The 19,806-nt window shown below is 40.5% G+C and overlaps 1 protein-coding gene across 1 annotated transcript; it reads left to right on the top strand.

Annotated features, from left to right (window-relative positions):
* Positions 1-589: 589 nt before the first annotated feature.
* On the top strand, positions 590-18,136 carry LOC124174149. The gene is made up of 3 exons (XM_046553264.1): positions 590-750; positions 13,268-13,735; positions 16,607-18,136. The coding sequence occupies exons 2-3, from the start codon at positions 13,319-13,321 to the stop codon at positions 17,915-17,917; spliced, it is 1,728 nt and encodes a 575-aa protein (XP_046409220.1). The 5' UTR covers positions 590-750; positions 13,268-13,318; the 3' UTR covers positions 17,918-18,136.
* The last annotated feature ends 1,670 nt before the right edge of the window (positions 18,137-19,806 follow it).

Below are 19,806 nucleotides of genomic sequence, written 5' to 3'. Positions count from 1 at the left end.
TCACGACCGGTTACCCGCCATACCTGTACGAGAAATTCGTTAGAAAATCTGAAGTAAATAATATACCTACCCGTAATCATACCATTAACCTCCATATTCCAAAACATCACACGCCTCATATGAACAAATGATTCATAGTAACCGTCTCACGAATATAGAAATATAGCTCAGGGATACACAACGAAAGACTTAGGTGAATGTTAAAATGAGAGGAGAAATGAATGGTGAGCTGCGTCGAACCAATCTTCGGATTGCTAACTGATGACGATAGTGCTACTCTTCTCCCTCCACATAATGAACTGTGCTTGGAGCGCGTAGTTCAGGTGGCAGCGGGAAGATGAAATCGGGTGGGCAGCTTCACTTTCCGAAGAAATGATTCCGTGCCTATTGTGGGCTAATTTCGCGGCGTCGCCTTCCGCAGAGGCGTGAGAGAGGTGTTGGGGCAAAAGAGGCCTCTCTCTCTCTCTCTACGGATGCAACAACATCCCCCTCCCCCGCCAGCCCCCCCCCACCCCACCAACCCCTCTCGCTGCCCTATATACGCGCGCCTTTGTCCTCTGGAGGCCTTCAGTCCGCTCCACGACACACAGCGGAGAGGTCCGGAGAGGTCTTCCTCCACATCCACCCACTCTCACTCTACTGCGCCGACGGAGCCAGCCTGCGCCAAGGTCGCCTCCACCCAGCGCAGACTCATCGCGGATCGGCGCAGGGATCCCAGGAGGACGACCTCCGCCGACGGGGATATTCCTTGTGAGTGAGTGACATCGGCGAGAGTGCTTCTTCTGACCGATGTGTGTTTTTGCGAGTGCCCACGTGCTACGGACGACCTTTAACCCATTATAGCCCAGTGTTGCTTCTAAGCAACATCAAAAATGCGTAAATTTTCTTCTCTATTTAGAAAATATCTAATCTACGCATTATTTTATGGCGTAAATTGTAATGGCAATATATTTATCTTCCACGATGATTATGATCGAGTGCAAAATTTTCAACTTTTCGAAATGAAAAATCTTGAAATTAGATTTCTCCCAGAAGCAGCTTTGGGTTAGAAAGGGTTAAGGGAGGGATAGGGGTCGCCCTGACTTGGTTTTGAATCCTAAGAGAACGCATCCCTCCCTCTCGAACTACCCTCTTATTTCGTCTTTTTTGATGACGAGATAAAGAGCTTGAAACTTAGGCCAAAATTTTATCGTTTTTCAAACATTCAAGATTTGCATCTGAGATCATACCGAGGTAGAGTTTTAACAATTAAGACGCAGAAAAAAATGGTCAACTTTATGCCTTTATCTTTAAAAACATTTAAGTTTTGAGCGAGTGGTTTATCATTTTTTTGGTGGTTAAATACCTGCTAAAAACTTGCTATGCTCTTATCTTGAAATGGTCAAGTTACATAGAGTAGACCTCAAGTAACATTCGTCTGATTTGCCAAATTAAAAAAATATCATCGGTATTTTCTCGTTTGTTACAATTTTACATTTGAAACGCATACAAATGCTGAATTACGCCTACTCAGTGAGCTCTGAAAATTTCAAGATATTTAAGTAAAGTACAAATGAGCAATTCGTAGACATAAGGGAGAAAACGCGTGCGGTCGAGAGGACATGAGTCCTCAACAAGGGATCCGGTAGGTGTAGAAGTTGGAGCGTTAAGTTCCACAGCCCGTGGACCTGGGTTCGAATCCCAGCAGTGACGTAGATTTCTCAGAGGGTGGTGTGTGGAGAGCACTTCAGGTGCAGCAAACCGTCCGTCGGAGAGGACGTTAAGCATAGGTACTCAATCAGTGCCGCAGCGAGGGGAGGTTTTTGGGGATTAAACTCCTCCCCCAGGCCTCAGAGAATTCTTTAAGTCAAATCCATTTTACTTACAATTAGTTGAATTAATATTACTTACAGAATAGTGTAAAGATAATAAAATATCCTTCCAAAAGCCGTAAAACTAATCATTTGCTTATTGAGAAAACTGGATCCTAAAAATATGAAAAAATGTTCTAGAAAACTTTTAGGCCCTGTTTTAGACGACACTTTGCAAGGTAAATTGCAAGGTAAATTCTAAAAAGAAGAAAATAAAGAGATTATCACTCCCATGCAATGGCGCAGCGAGGGGGGGGTTTGGGGAATAACCCCCCTCCCCCAGAGCTCAGAGAAATTTTTCGGTTAATCTATTTTAGTTAATTGCATGAATAGTACTTATAAAATAGTGTGAGGATTAATAAAATATCCCGCAGAAGGCAGTAAAACTCACCATTTTGAACCATTTATCTTAAAAAAATTTTTGGAGGAGGTCCCCCGCATCTCCCGCTTACCCTGGCGGGTATTCCATATCCCAACATATCCTAGCTGCGCCCCTGTCCTCATACTTACCTTAGTTACCATCGTGCTAATGCTGACGCCGGGTTTATTTCCACCCTTCCTTCCCTATATTAATCTAGCAGCAACAAGAACTAAGATATTGGCCGCATCCTCCAAATACCAACAATAGGGTGGTTTTCTATTATTTTTTTATTGCCTAAATCGAAAGATTATGACTACTGGAGTGCGCATTTCACGCTCTTAGATTTTAGAATGACGATATATATTTTTCGCGATTAAACGAAAAATGAAAAATTTCAAGCGCGCGAAAACGCGGCGGCTAAGTAGGAATCATGGTAAAAGTCCGTGTGACGTCGTTCTGGTTCCAGCTGTCGGCGTGTGAGGTGACTTTGGGGCGAGGCTTGAGCGCTGATACGACGCAGGAAGCTAGCAGGTAGCTGAGTACCCTGCTAGCAGGTAGCCTTGGCTTAAATAAGGATTATTATTCCCCTATCAAACGAAGGAAACTTTCCGAACTTGGGTATTTTTTATGTGTGATTATTAAGAGATGTTTCCCCGAGCTCTGTGCCTCATGCATGCATTCGTAATCTCAGACGATGTAAAACTCCTATCTACTCGTTTAGAAACTAGGTCCCTGTGACGTCACGTGGAGTGGCATCGCATGGGCGCCAATCTGGCCTTTTTCAAATGTGGTTAAAATTGATCATTGCCATTCGTCTAAACTGGGATTTCTATAACCAAATAATTTGTATATTATGAATACACTAATGGTGGGTAAGGAATCGCAATCAATGCATTTCGTTTTCTTTTACGAAGGAAACTACCTTATTGAACCCAAATTGGACTTCCAACCGCAAATGTTGAACCCAAAATGGTAACACTCCGATTTTGTGTATGATACTATCCCGGAAATTTAGCTAGGACATTATGTGCATATATTAGACCGCTGGGGGTACTAAAATAATCTCAGGTTCAAGGGTTTAATTGCTAACAACTCGGTGAAAGCATTTGAAGAGAAAAAGGCCGATATCGAAGATAAAGCTATATTAGTTTCGTTATCTCGCGCTTTTCCATGATACAGAACTGTAGTTCCTAAGTTCAAACGATAATAATTTATTTGTCACCGTAAACCTCGGCTTTACAATTGAAAGTAATGTAGCTAAATTTTTACGTGGGCGGGTGAAATACAAGATCTGGACCGCATAGTATAAATTGTGTAGTTGAACAAAGTTCAAAATTTGTAACCAGCTTCCTTACATTTCCATTCAATTTATGGCTGACCTTGACCTATTTTTAATTATATGTCCAGATACGGATCCGAAAAAAATCTGGATCTGTCCATTGGTAATAGGTGCATAGGTACTCTCCTCTTCAGTTTTGATCAAAAATGGAAAGCCAATGTATTCCGCTGACAACGGTTCGACAACTTTATAACCTTTTTTGAGACTAAATTTCGTTAAAATATATGACACAAAAAAGTTTCACAATCAATTAAACCTTTGTAATTTAAACTACACAAACAAACAAGCCAAAACTTGGAGCACTGAAGATTAAGAGGTTAGTAAATTAATGCTATTTTTCCATAAATACCTAAAGAAATATTGTGTAAAACGATGAAAACTTACCGTGCACAAATTGATTGATGAACCCCATTAAATTAAAAGTAATACATTAACTTTAATTTCCCTAAAATCGACTATTTCTACGCGTTGGACGCTTTGCTCTCAACATGTCCATCTTTCACGGTTTCCATAGGTGAACATAGTAATCACATAGGACCCATCAGATAGGAAATATTGTAATATCCGTATGTACCATTCAATACTTCACTTAATGTTTCTCTTGTTTTTTCAACAAAGTTTTCTTTACTTTTCATTATATTCAAAACTTCCTTGTAAAAAGTCGAACATGACTTATCGCTTTTTTAGCGCATACTTTGTGTGTATTGTGTTGTTTATGTGAACGAGCTTAAAAATTCAACATTGAAAACATGAATCGGTGAACTTTTTAACAATTGTATACAGACCGTTATTAACAAGGTAAATATTTTTATTATTTTTTATTATTACTTCCTATTTTTTACTTTTTTGTTGTAAGTAGCAATTTTAAACATTTATTCGCCCTTTTTTTATATTTTAAACATAATAAGCATAGTACAACAGATTCAGGCTTCAATTGGTGGAAGTGAGACATATTTAAATGATGTCTTGTACCTGCTGATGACTCAGTGAGCCGAAACGCGATGTATGCATTAAAAAATCTTGTGGAAAAAAGCTCCGATCTTTTATCTATATATATAAAAGAAAGTCGAAAATCGTGTTAGTTAGAACACTTATAACTCGAGAACGGCTGCACCGATTTCAATGAGATTTGATTCTTTGGATTCGTCTCGGGCGGGGTTAACATATAGGCCATTAAAAAAAGGATAATTTCACAAAAAAAATTCATCTCTTTCCTGTGGGCATGCTTTTAGGAGTTATAGTAACACAACAATTGATAAGTCGGTCAAAACTACAAATTAAATAATTTGTTTTGTTTTTACCACTTTAATAACTGAATTTAGTAACAATATAACATTTTAATTACTAAATATATTCAAAATATTAATTAAATTGAAATTACATTTTTTAAATTTAATTCGAACTGATTGTAAGCCCAGCCGTGGCCCAGCTCGAGTTGACACTTCACTACCGTGTTTGTAAACAAATCTCCAAGCAATTGTTGACAAACGGTAATTTCCGTGTTCCGAATCAAAGATGGTTGATTTAGCGAGCAAGAACGAAGATGTGGATGACTAAAACGAGGTAAATTCAAATAGTTCGTACTCTGCATGGATTCGAATCTTTTAAATGTGTAACAAACGAAGACGAAATCACCAACTATCTATCTGAATATTTTAAGTCCTTGGACGTACCTGGCTTACCAAGGCACGATTTACAGAAAAATGTAGTTTCTGTGCTCATGATCTTTCGAAGCCTAAACCAACCATAACTATCCAACGGAACGTGTTTGATCATTAAAAAAATTGGTGATGAATGTGATTCACGCGACTTTACTCAAAGGAAAATTCAAAGGTTAGGAAGTCCTCATTCCGTAGATTCCATGATCTCAACTCATATGCCCTTTTGAGCTTAAACGTATTCAATTTACAATTCGTGTTGCATTCGTGATAACGATTAAAAAATCGCATGGTCATTCTTTCAGTTTTTGTGTTGTTTGTGCTCATGTGCTAATGAAAACCCATGATTTTCTCATGGTCAATTTAGCGTGCTATGTTCACGAGTCGATAAACCATCCTCTGTATTTCTTCCTTCGCTTCAAGTGCGTAGCTAGGATAGGGGGTTTTGGGCGCAGCTAATACCACGGGTCTGTAGGGTATAGAAAACTCGCTAAGGTAAGCGGGAAGTGTGGGGGCACTTACCCCAGACATTGTTTAAGATAAATGGTTCAAAATAGTGGGTTTTGTGGCAGTGTTAATAGTTAAATATGTTTTGTTTGTTAGTCATCCGTCCCCCAAATATTAATAACAAAATCTTTCATAAAAAAATCTCTAAGCTCTTGGGGGGGTTTATCCCCCAAAACCTCCCCTCGCTGCGTCACTGCTTTGCTTCGCTATATTTATTTAGCTTCATCCGCTTCATCTTGCGCCTGATAACAAAACAAAAACTGTTGTTTCTCAGAAGGTGCTTGACGCAAGACATTAAACCCGAATGTGTAGGGCTCACCGTGGTGCGTTTACGCATGCAGTACGTTTACGCAGTGCATTTTTTCCAAACAGAGATAACTGGCGCGCCTTAAGTCATTTAATGCGAATGCTGCTTCATAGGGGCTTTTCTTGCACGATTTTGAGCATCAGTCAAGCGTCGGTCTGGGGTCGTGTCAACCTGCCCCCTGATTGGGCCAAGTGTATGCAACAGACTTGGACCTAGAAACATTTTTCTACAGCTAATAACGCAAATAGCCAACAACTGAATGCGTATAATTTTTATTTCATGAACTGCTTTATTAAACCACAATGCCCAAAATTTCTTAAGCTAAAACGTAAGAAAATTTGTTGAAAAAAATCCGCGTAAACGTGCTCCGATTCACCCTATGTAGATTCAATAAAGAAAATGTCTTTCTGACAAGCAATTTTGGTACTCATTTACGTAGTTTTATTGAATTTGTATCCTTATTTTATTATAATAAATTAAACATGATTAAAAACGATACAGCCGCTCTTGATTTATAAATTATGTAAGTAAACTGAAAGTTCATTGATTGTTAGGCGGTACGAAGTTCGCCGGGTCAGCTAGTTTTTTTATATAATAAACATATTCCACAGATGACATTATTAAAACAAGATGAAGTGAAAGGCATTGGTACCACTCAAAGAAGAGTAAATTGATGAGGAAGTCTATATGCATTTGGAAGTGTAGGGTCACAGTGCCAAAGGTCTGTAAGTAAGTGGTTGCCCCGAGCCTTAACATTATTGACTAGATGAGTATTGACTTTATTACGTGGGGGAATTTTGTGGGTGGAAAGGACATCGAAATGAAGACCTCTATGTGTACACCACTGTATCTACATAATTACGATGGTGCTATAACGTCCCCATTACGATGCACAGGGAACAATTTAGGCATGCACTAATGTGAGTTTTAAGCTATCAGCTCAGAGAGCGTGCGCACACTACTAGCTAATTAGGTCGTCCATTGGTAGCGGAACATGAGCAGCCTCACTTTCCACTCCCAGATTAGGCTTTTTACCACACCGGTATAATGTATGAGAAAGACAGGCTCCACTTGGAACTTCACACTGAGAAAACAATGCCTTAAGAAAGACTGGACAGTTAACGTAGCGCAGCAGAGTCAGAAACGGTCTGTTTCATTACCCATTGTCGTAAACAGCTACATTCGCCAGCCTTCGCGGAAAAAAAAACTTAAATTAAGTGGAATACATCTTTAATGCTCCCATCTAAAATCCTCTATCGGAATATCCTCTAAAATCTACAGTTACCCAGAGGTAACTTTAGATTTTAGAGTATATATTCCAACCTAACGGAGTCAGATCTAATGCCTAGCGTTCATCACTTAGTCATCATAGAAATCATCGAACGTTCGCGACCAGAAACTTGCTGAATTCGAGGAAATATTCTCAATGTTAGATTAAATTATACATAACTTTCAGGAGGGCATTCCTAATATTAGGATAAACGACACAACTTAATATCAAAATAATAGTCTCACTTTAAACATATTATCTTAAAGTTATCACTATACTCATATACCCTCATATTTTAAGAAATAATTCTGGGCAAATATTTAAGAGGAGCATGATCTAATATCAAGTGGGTGAATATCACTTAAAGACATTTTTTTCCGAATTAACATTTAATAAGATAAAAATTGAGCCCAATTTAAAATTTTTAAACCTGCAGCACCGCCTCGAAGAGAAGTCTTTTTTTTTTTAAAAAAAGCCCGTAATTCCCAAAGTGGAGCGTGGAGTGAGTGTCGATGAACCAATTTGATTCAATTCACAGGCGCATGTGAGAAGTGTTGCGAGCAAGTCAGAGCACGTGAGTTTCCCAGGGTGGTGGAGATCTTATCGGTAGAGGTCCCTCTTTCCCCCATCAAATGGATCCCACAATTCTTTGTTTTGTTCTTTTTCAATATCCACGAGTATGAAGTCCCTCCGCGAACCAATCGCACATGTATCCAAATTATTTAATCATAAATCATAACTTAGGAAAAACGAAATATCTAAGGTTAATTTGACGATTATTTACATGAAACTTTTTATTGATGTAAAGATCCAGCCTGGTTGCATGTTAGTGTACAGGAGCAGTGGCGCAGCGAGGGGGTGTGTTGGGGGATAAACCCCCTCCCCCCAGAGCTCAGAGAAATTTTTAAGTTTAATCCATTTTACTTATTTGGATCAGTATTACTTATAAAATAGTTTTAGTATTAATCAAACATCCCTCAGAAAGCCATAAAACTCGCTATTTTGAACCATCATTCTTAAAATTTTTCTGGAGGAGGGCCCCCGCAACTCCTACTTACCCTAGTGGGTATGCAATACCCCCACACCCGTTAGTAAACGTTGCTCCAAAAAAAACCCCTAGCCTTAATTCTTAGCTGCGCCCCTGTACACGAGTAAATCAAGCGTATTCGATGAGAAAACTTTCTTGTCTTTCGTTCACATTAACCCGTTAATGCCTAGCGGTGCCAAATGGGATCAGCTGGTAGTGCAGTGCTAAACGTAACTTTTTTGTCATTTATCGTAATTTATTAGGGTTTTTGAGAATTTTAAATTTATAAGAATATTTTTAAAACCATTTTTCCGAGAAGTTTACTATTTTAAAGTTGTAATTAACGTTTTTAGAGCCGTTTGAAAATTGAGAATTATCAACTAGCCCATACAAACGGAAGTTTTGGAGCAAGCATTTCGACTTTCTTTACTTACACCTTATGAACCGTTAATACTACGGTTTATTATGTAATTATGTTTTCTATAACATGTACATCTCATATAAAGTATGGTTATTTGATGTGAACCTAATATTTGGGATGTTATGATGCAAAGACTTTTTGTGGTAGCATATGGTACCGCTAGGCGTAATTATTAGTGGTAAAAGAATGAATTTCACACCTACTAGTAATGACACAGAATTTCATTGATATTTAGATACATGATTACCACAAAAATCGCAGAAACTTTTTAATTCAGGCTTTACTGGGTTAAAAATAGCCCTGTTTTTCACCCAATTTGGGAGAAATAAAGTTTTTTCAAGGTGCAATGACAATGTCCATTACTTTCCGGTTGAAGGGCTCCTTAGAGAACTCAGTTCCTTTGATTGAGATATCATAAATCCCATCTCAATTTCATATGTTTCCCTTTTTTGTATCTCCACCCCTTATTTTTCCCTTTCCGATACATTTATACTGTCGACTCTTCCACAATACCTCTCCGTGATTTTCCGCATAGATATTCATAAAAAATGAGACATTTCCATTTTTGAATAAAAATTCACTTTAATGCCTTCACTCACAAGATCCGTTGCCGCAGCAAGACAAAGGTTTCCGAGGTTTACTTGAAGGAAGGGATAATTTTGAGGTCCATTTAGAGCGTGTACCTACATCTATGATTGCATCTCATGAACCTCTCCAGATGGATTAGAATCCCTTTGAGCCCTGCCCCCCTAAATCTCTCCTTCTCGTTCCTTACTGTCTTGACGAGAGCACCAAGCAAGTTTCCTCTAACAGCTTTCAAATTTCCGAATTAAACCCTCCTAGAGTTTTAACAAAATGCGAGAGAGCGTAGCGGCGCTAGTAGAAGAAGAGTTAATCTTTCAATTCCCAACAATTTTGAGATCTCCGTCTTGCGGAATTTTGATTGATCCAGTAAAATTTAAAAAGTTCTGCTTGGATACAGCGGAAAATTTTGTGAGGCATTATGGATGGTTTTACAAGCCACCCACGGAGTACAAAGTATTTATGCATGGTGCAGATGTCATAGAGTCGGCTCTTCTTCCTATTGGAGAACTATCGGAGGAGGCCCAGGAATCTCGCAGTAAAGATATTAGAAAATACCGTGAGCATCACGCGAGAAAAATATCTCGAATTCATACGAATGAGGACATTTTCCGGAGGCTGATCCTAACATCGGACCCTTTTATTAGCACATTAGGAACTGACTGAACAAATGCCGCAACCGTAAAGATCTTTCGCAGGAGGTTCGTGATCTCTTGGTCTTGCAAGAGTCTCAAAATTCTGCGAGCGAATGCGAAGAGGAGGTGGATGGGTGGGATTCAGAAGAATCTGATGATCAATAATTATAATACATAATTGTAAAGTTATAAGGCATTAACCATGCTTATATGAGAATAAAAGAGTCACTTAAATATTATTTTGACACTTATTTAAAAATTACTTTTAGTCTATACATAAGAATCTCACGAAATCTGGAAATCGCACCTCTTTAGCATAAGTCAATGAACCCAACAACCCTACTTTTAGCCGTTTTTTTATTGACTAATTTCAAAGATCATTAACTCATATTATATAACTAATTATCATTTATTTTCATGTTTTATCGAGATTTGCGTTTGTCTATACAGTCAGCGTTACAATTAGCCAGTTAATAAGTTAAAGTTCCACGATATCGCCTAAAATAATGTTTTTTTTTCGTGAAAATAACTGCATAAATGAAAATAGCATGCCAAAAAACATGCATAGAGCAATTTTCAAAGACATCCAATGAAAATCTGATTTTTGTCCAACTTCTTCGCGATCCGGACCACTGTGCGTCGTCGTTTAACAAAACGTGAGACGGGAGAGCGTCGTCAGTTCCGCAGAACGCGTTCCTTATCCACAGAATTCTGCGCAAAACTGGATCATGTTCCGTACAAATTTATACAAATAATTTCGATAGAATAAATGCGCGCTCTCCTTCACTGATTCCGTATAATCTGCTGCGCAGAGAATGATATTAAGATTTACTTTTCTAGGGATTTTTCCCATAACACAGAGTCATAAACCCCGCAGAAAAATCTGTTCGCCCTTGTCGACTGATTTTGATCAATATTGTCCATCGGACGTTTGTCTTATAAAAGGGTGAAAAGTAAAGCAAGAGAACGACACTCTCCCGCCACTTTTATTTACCTCCTTACTTGAATATATCATTTGATATTTCGACTAAAACAGTGCCTAAAAGTTTTCGATAACATTTTTTCATGTCTTTAGTATCCCAGTTTTTAATACACGGAGCTCAAATTTTATTGAAAGAATTTCTATATAACGCTTTGAGACATTGTGTAGCACCCTAAAGAAACTGCTAAGGAATGCTGTAATCTAAAAAAAGCTCTATGGAACTATATCACTGCTAAATAACTACGTAGACCTTTGATTGAAAGTCCTAAGGAATTATCTTATACATCTACAGTAGCTGTGAGCAATTTTTGAAGTTTCTTGAAAAATGAGTTTCAATGTTTTCAGGAACTCAGAAAAATTATTTACACGATTCTGGATATGACAAAAGAAAACTAGCAAAGGAATTCGAACACACTTTTCAAGCATGGACGAAAAATATCGAGATTAAACTTACAACTTTGAATCGCCGTCACTGTCAACATAGACACGTTCAATACGAAATCTCTCTCATAATATGTATGGGAATAGGGTGGTTTCCTATTATTTTTTATTGCCTAAATCGAAAGATTATTACTCCTGGATTACGTATTTCACACTTTTAGATTTTAGAATGACGATATCTATTTTTCGCGATTAAATGAAAAGTGAAAATTTTCAAGGGCGCGAAAACGCGACGGCCAAGTATGAATGCTGGGAAAACCCCGTGTGATGTAGTTCTGGTTCCCGAGGCCGCCAAGTGAGGTGACCTTGGGGCGAGGCTTTGAGCGCTGATACAACGCAGGCTGCTAGCAGATAGCGCTTGGCTTAAATAAGGATTATTATTACCCTATCAAACGAAGGAAACTTTCCGAACTTGGGTATTTTTTATATGTGATTATTAAGAGATGTTTCCCCGAGCTCTGTGCCTCATGCATGCATTCGTAATCTCAGACGATGTAAAACTCCTATCTACTCGTTTAGAAACTAGGTCCCTGTGACGTCACGTGGAGTGGCATCGCATGGGCGCCAATCTGGCCTTTTTCAAATGTGGTTAAAATTGATCATTGCCATTCGTCTAAACTGGGATTTCTATAACCAAATAATTTGTATATTATGAATACACTAATGGTGGGTAAGGAATCGCAATCAATGCATTTCGTTTTCTTTTACGAAGGAAACTACCTTATTGAACCCAAATTGGACTTCCAACCGCAAATGTTGAACCCAAAATGGTAACACTCCGATTTTGTGTATGATACTATCCCGGAAATTTAGCTAGGACATTATGTGCATATATTAGACCGCTGGGGGTACTAAAATAATCTCAGGTTCAAGGGTTTAATTGCTAACAACTCGGTGAAAGCATTTGAAGAGAAAAAGGCTGAAGGAAACTAGCCTATTCGTTTTTCCCTCGCATGATAAACGACGATAGTAAATGTTCGGCGTAATTTCGTAGGAGTATTTCCTTTATATGTGTAAGCGGATGGTGTCTTTGCACCCCCCGCCACACGCGGCTATTGAGGCGGAGTATATACACGTATATCTCTTGGCAGCCGCCGTACTTTCTGACGATTACGATGGACCAGAGCCGAGGGCGACTGAGCAAGATGCATCGAAGTCGACGAAAGCTGCGCCATTCGTAGAAGAGTGCTCCGAAGGAACACGCTCACACGCCTTTCATACGAATAAGGCAGAGTCCCGCTATTAGAGACTTGGAGGCTACGTGTGAGGATTGACTGAACAAACTAAGGGCAGATTTCTTTCAGAGCGACACGGAGAAAGTCATCGGAGAACCTCACTACGTTTCTAGGACCGAGATAAACTAAAACATCAGATATTTATTCTGAGGAACGGATAGCAATGGGAATTTGCTCTTCCCCCAAACAATACACGAGTTGTATTAAATTCTACCGGGACTAAGCAGTCAAAGTACAACAACGCTCACCTTTTTTGTAAACGGCTGGTTCCCATACACCCCCCACCACATGCCCATTGATGTGGCTTGCGGGATATTATGTAGAAGTAGTTTACGTGCATTATAAAATAAATAACTTTGTTTTATTCCGCACTTTATTTTAAATAGCACGACCCGGGTTTCAGCATCTAGTGCTATCATCAGGATAGCACTATATGCTGATACCATATCCTGCACTATATCCTATGTAGCACCATATCCTGATGATAGCACTAGATGCTGAAACCCGGGTCGTGCTATTTAAAATAAAGTGCGGAATGAAAAAAAGTTATTTTATTTTATAATGAAGCAATTCCACAAAATAACGCCTCAGACCGTGTTTTATATTAGTTTACCTGCGATCGCAATTAATCACAGGCATCTCCTCTTCACAGACCCAGCAGCCGACTGATCGGATGATGACGATGGACCAGAGCTGAGGACGAATGAGCAAGATGTGTACCTTGCTGCCGCTGCTCCTGCCCGCCCTGCTCCTCTGCAGCGCAGCGGCCTCCGACATCCGCTCCCCGCCCCATTTCCTCACCTCCCCAGAGGGCGGCGGCCAATCGGATCGCCGCGAGTCGCTGTACAAGGCGCCGGCGCCATACCGGGCCCTCGGCAGGCCCCTGCTCAACTCCTTCATCGTCACCTCGAGACCACTCGACCTCCGAAACCTGTTGAGCAAGAGGAAGAAGAACGGCGACAAGGATGAAGGGGTAGCGACCACGCCCTCCCCCAGCGGCGAATACCACTACATCCCACAGTTCAAGATCGAGTGCGTGGCTGGCCGGGGGCCGTGCAGCGAGACCATCACATCTCCCTCCGTCCCAACCACGCCCCCAACCTTCAAGCAACACTCACAGGTACGCTAAGGCAGCGGCGCTGCGAGGGGGGTCTTTGGGGGATAACCCCCCCCCCCCCTAGAGCTCAGATAAGTTTTAAGTTTAATCCATTTAACTTAATTGGATTGATTTTACTAATAGAATAGGGTAAGGATCAATAAAATATCTCTCAGAAAGCTATAAAACTCACCATTTATCCTTAAAATTCCGCAACTTATTAATCTCGCACCTACCGCTTATCCTTGTGGGTATTTCTTACCCCCACACACCCTGGTATTAGTTGCACCTAAACCCCCCCCAGCCTTAAGTCCTAGCTGTGCCCCAGCGCTAAGAGCCACTTTACACGACAATTACTACAAATGGTAAATACTAATTCAATAAGTAATCTCTCTCCCAACTCCTCAACTTACAAGCTTACCGTAATACCTCACCAGAGATGGGTTAAATACCCATGATCAAGACGCAGGTTTAAATACCAACGAATCTTAGCCATCCGCTCACAATAAACATGTCAAAAAACACCTCTCCGACCATCCCCCTTCTTAAGCCCTTAAATGACAATGGTGTTCACTAAAATCAGTGCCCATTATGAATTCGTTGGAATATATATTGCATATCACCACTAAATTGGGTCACAATTCACTGAAATTGAGGGAAATTAGTAATATAAATAATCAAGTGGAAAATGACCAATGGAGTTCCATTGAGGGTGAATTTAAGACAAGGGATTTTATTTAAATAGGTACTCTCCAAACTCAATCTCTCTCCCTCTCAAAATCTCATTATTCTCAAGAGCAAATACTACCCGTATCGAGTTAGGTAATCCATATGTTTACCATGAAAAACTATCAATAGGACTGTAGATCATGGGCATACCCAGCAGGGGGAAACTGCCACCCCCCCCTAGAAGCAAAAGTAAATTTAATCAAAACGAAAGTTTTAGAGCAAATTTTCTTTTAATCCAATAAAAGTGATATTACTAAAAACCATGCAATTAAAATAAATAAATTTTTTCGAGCAAGTAGTTTTAAAAACTAGTAAAGCGCTGTTATAATTTTCTTGAAATTTTGGTTTCCTTAATCTTCTCTGAGTTACAACTTGAAGGACCACGGCTTGCCCCCCTATAGTTTTGAAAGAATTTCTATTCTGGGTATGCCCTTGCTTGCATGAGAGTGTAGGACAGGATGGGCAATGGACTAAGGAGGAAGAGTGAAGTGGTGATCAACACTCTCCTCATTAACTGGATCCCCAGAGGCGTGCAAATATTGGGATGGTAGTAGATAATTAAGGTCTTGATCACACATAACTGGAGATGGAAAGGGAAGCAGGGATGCCAACTTGCAAAAAAAATATTGGGGGGGGCTCAAACCAGGGATCTTGCTCCAGGAAATTTTATAAGTAGTAAGTTTTTAGTGAATTCAATTGATTCGGCTTTAACTTTGTGAAAATCCATGTTGAAATGAAAATGTACAACCTTGGTATCTTTTCACAGGAAAATTTATTCTTACGACGCGTTTCGACGCTGAGGCGTCATTATCAAGTACACTCTTGTAATATCTACAATCCAATATATAGCCAATTCTGGCAGGGGTGGAGGGAGAGGGTTATACAGGGGGGGAAAATTGGGAAGGAGTGGGAGGGTTGGTGAGGGAATGGTTGGGAAGCGTGATTAAGCCCACGCTAGGAGAGGCAGGTAGGGTTCCTGGGCCGGGGGAAAGGGTTGGTTTGGAAAGGGGTAAAGGGGAAAGGGGTTTTTTCAGTAAGTTTTTAGTTTTTTAAGCATTTTAGAAGAGTCATATCATCAACATTAGAACCCTGATAACTTGAATCTCGATGTCTTGACACACTGGGGAAAATCGACAAGTCTGACACATTTTCTCCTCATACCCATGATGAATTTTTGAGGGGGCTCGGGCCCCCTCAGGCCCCATGGAGTCGGCACCACTGTCAATAACTTTCCAGTTCTGTGCTTATTTAGAAACTTTGATTCTAAAAACATGAAAAAAATGCTCTAGAAAACTTTAAGGCACTTTTTTAGATGAAACTTTGCAAGGTAAATTCTAAAAAGTAGAAAATAAAAGATATTATCACTCCAATGCAGTGGCGCAGCAAGAGGAAGGTTTTGGGGTTAAAATCCCTCCACCCACCAGAGTTAAGGGAAATTTTGAAGTTTAATCCATTTCACTTAATTGGATTAATATTACTTATAGAATAGTGTAAATATTAATAAAATATCCCTCAGAGGGCTGTAAAATTCACCATTTTGAACCATTTATCTTAATTTTTTCCGGATTTTCCGGATGGCCCCCACGATTCCCTCTTAACCTGGTGGGTATTCCAAACCTCCAGTTCCCCAGTATTAGTTGCGCCTTCAACCCCCCCCTAGCTTTAATTCCTAGCTGCACCCCCGCTCCCATGGCCTTCATTTTGATAGATTCTCGCATTGACAACAAAACCATTACTTCACAAAACATGGATCACAAATATCCTATATTTGTGTTTCGGATTCACACAATACATATTCAATAGAGTGTTCCAAATACATATGTAATAAATGCATGACGATGGACAAATTACAAAGGGTAGACACCCTTGGGGAAAATTCTTGAGTTCCATCAACTGGGGTGATTTTGTTTACCTTGAGGTGACATATCTATGATGAGGTTATTAGTTGAGAGACTTCTCATATATTCTTATAGGTACGGTAATTACTTCTACAATGGGTGGTTATATTGAGTTTCTATCTTAGGTTTACATAGATACAAGGACAGAAGTTCCTTACACTCTATTACTAGTACTGTAATTACTAAACTACACTACATGCTATAATTTTCAATATAAATTCACCTCAATTGAAAGTTGGACTAATGTCCACATCATGTCTACCCCCAGGAGTCCATCACCAGATTTGTGCAGACACTTCGGGATGGCATAGGAAACGGGATCCGACGGAACGGAGACCATGGTTCAGAGGAGGAGACTGGTCCAGAGGGTGAGATGAGCTCAGGAGAGGGGACTGGAAGTGGGCAACATTCCAGCAAACTGTCCAAAGCCAACCTGTGGTACAGACCCTCCCCACACCGACCACCGCACAACGACAAGAAGGGCTGGGTGGCCCTAGACCCCGTCCCGTGGTCCTCGAGTAAGATATCCAAGTGGGCCCCTGACAAGAACAACCCAGGGAGCAAGCCTCCCGAGGCAACGAGGGCTCCCTTCCCCCAACGCACCCCTCACCCCACAGAGGCCCCATCATACCACAGACCCCCAACCAATGCCTTCTACCAAGGTGGCCAGCATTGGCACAACCAACCAAAGCCTCCACGACCACATGACTCATTCCAGACGGCCTCATCAGCAAGCAGCCCTATCATCATAACGGATGGGAAAGACCCGGAATGGCCCTCGACACATAGTGGCCCTCAGCGACCAGTTTACAACAGTCCGACCAATGACAGGCCCACCGTCTACTCACAAATCAGACCGGAAACAAGCAATTTCCCAAACTACTATCCCGACCACCGTCCATCAATGAGTCACAGACCGCACGGGTGGGGGGCATCCGGTCAGCAGCAGGACGGCTCCTCCCGTCGACCCCAGCACTACCCCACACCCGTTGTGTACCATGACGAACCCTCCTCATCCTCTGAAGACCATTACGCTAACTCAGGGGGAGGCCAGTGGGTGGTCTTGTCTGATACCAAAGAGTACAAGCCGAAGACGGCGGACCGTCGCTCTTATGGGCGTGTCACACAAAACGAGGACACGGCCTTGAAGAATAAAAGAGTGAGGACGAGCCGACGGATGGTGAAGTTGATGGTTCTGCCATCTGAGGGGAACATCACGACATCTCACGGTGGCATGCTGGAGGTGGATGGCTCCTTCGACACAGTCGACGAGGACCGGAGGAAGAGAATGCTCGCTCAGGTTGGAGGCGGCGCAGAGCAGGGCAATGAAAACAATGCAAAACCTATAGTGGTGCGTGCTCTGGTTCCAAAGTACGGAGGCCAGGTAAGCAGAGCTGATCACTCAAAGGCAGTGATTGCAGCTGTTGGTGCGGGAATGGTTCCTGCGACGGTGGCCGCCATTTTGCCAATGGTTCTTGCACGACGATCCCGAAGAAGTGTCGGTCTAAGGTCCGCGACAATGCAAGATAGGCTAGTGAAAGATTTTGAGAATTTTCCAAAGAATATTAAACCATTTTGAAAGTTGGGCATGTGCACATTAAATATGTGTTTCAAAGGTGAGAAGGGAATTGACTTCAGTATTAATGAGTGGCATTGAAGACTGTAAAAGGGCATGTTGTGCTCCAAGAGGAACTATTACATGCAAGTGCACTCAATAAGTGAACATTTTAAGATATTGCTATTTATATATTTTATATTTACAAATTTATGAGTTATTTCATTAAATTAATACACTGACTGTATGTCTTCATTCATTGTCATCTCATAACCACTGATTATATGTATTAACATTCAGATCAATTGCTTATAAGAAGCCTATGTAATTCGTCATCATGACTGTTACCTTGAAAATTAATGATTGTAATAGCAGTGTGAATAGGGTTTATAGCAATCTCTTCCATTAATCTCTAAAGAAACTTCTTGTGCTCTTTGATTCTTCAACCCATCAATGCCTGAATTATTTTTATAATCTATTTTTGCTCATATTCCGTCATGTATTTTATCATCTTATTTTAATTTTAAATCCAAAATATGACTAAAGTATTCCTTGTGGATTGTGAGATATAGGCTGCACCATTAAGGGTACATTACGTGCTTGGGGGTGATTCTTGTCGAGTCTGATTTCTCTACCACTGAGTCCACTCCCATTCTGAAAAACTTGAAACAAAATGATTTGAATCATCTTTATGGACTGTGTAACTAACCTGACTATACATGCTACTTTGCCTTGTTTTTGGTTGTTGCACTTTGTTAGAGATGTGAGATAAGGCCTTACAATTTGCCTTCCAGGCATGAATTGAGGTGGATAAAGATTTTCCAGCATTTCTCATTAAAACCTATGCATCGTGGAACACCATATTGATCAAATAGGACTTACAAAACCATTTCTTACATTAGAAAGCTTTCTGATAATTTGCTATATTTTCAAGCATACAATCGGTAATCCCCGAGAACATATTGCACTGACTATTGTGTATGGCTGGGGAAAAGCTACCAGTGGCGGCGTGTGCATATATGCATGTTAGTAACTGCACACCCACAGGTGAATGAATTATAAAAGAAAACTATGTATTCCTTTGCAAAGAGAAAGATAAAAATCCTTTCCACACAGAGATGGGACATGAAGCTCCAAATGCTACTGCTATCTCCTTGGCGAATACAATGTTCTACAAGTGTGCGATCCTGTGGCATCGCGCCGGTCGCATATTCGGTTTATGGGCTTATGGGTGCTCGGGTGGGATGAGGTAAGCAGGGGGACATGTACTGTTCTAATGGGTGTTGGGAGCAGACTCAAAACTATGTGAGTGTGCACGCGCATATTTGGTGAGTAACTTGCAGGTAGTGTAGCTGCCACCTAAACTACCTGCGCCCAGGATCCTAGTCTGTCAATGCATCCAATGCCATTCATTATATTCATGGCGGTATAAATTGAACTTCATGCTAAAAATGCTTTCCTTCGTGTGCTTCTAGATGCAATTTGCTGGTGTTCCTTCTATACTACATTGGGAAAAGTCTCAATATTTCTAAATTTCAATGGGAATAGGTGAAAGTCTTGGTGAAGTGGTTGGAAAGCAAATTTCTGGCGTGTCAAATGTGAGGCAAAATTTTAAGTCAGGGTTAATTGATACCATTAATGTGCACAAAGATTCATTGTTTGGAATGTTTGGGGAAGGCTGAAAATAGCAGTAGACAAAGTAGTGCTATTACTCAAGTAAGAGGATTATGTCTTAAGATTGAACAGCCATCTTTTAGGCTTTGGCTAAAAGTCTTCCATAGAGTAGTGCCACACGCGACTATACTCTATAATCAGCTACAGAGAAAATTGATAGACTCAGTGTCAGCAAATACAGCCATTAAGGATTTCGAAATTGCAGTAATGAATGTCCGGGAGAGCGTTGACACTATTTG

This window comes from Ischnura elegans, chromosome 2 (assembly GCF_921293095.1).
Source record: "Ischnura elegans chromosome 2, ioIscEleg1.1, whole genome shotgun sequence".
Taxonomy (NCBI): domain Eukaryota; kingdom Metazoa; phylum Arthropoda; class Insecta; order Odonata; family Coenagrionidae; genus Ischnura; species Ischnura elegans.
The sequence above is the reverse complement of the archived record's forward strand: the minus strand, read 5'-3'. Positions and strand labels throughout refer to the sequence as shown.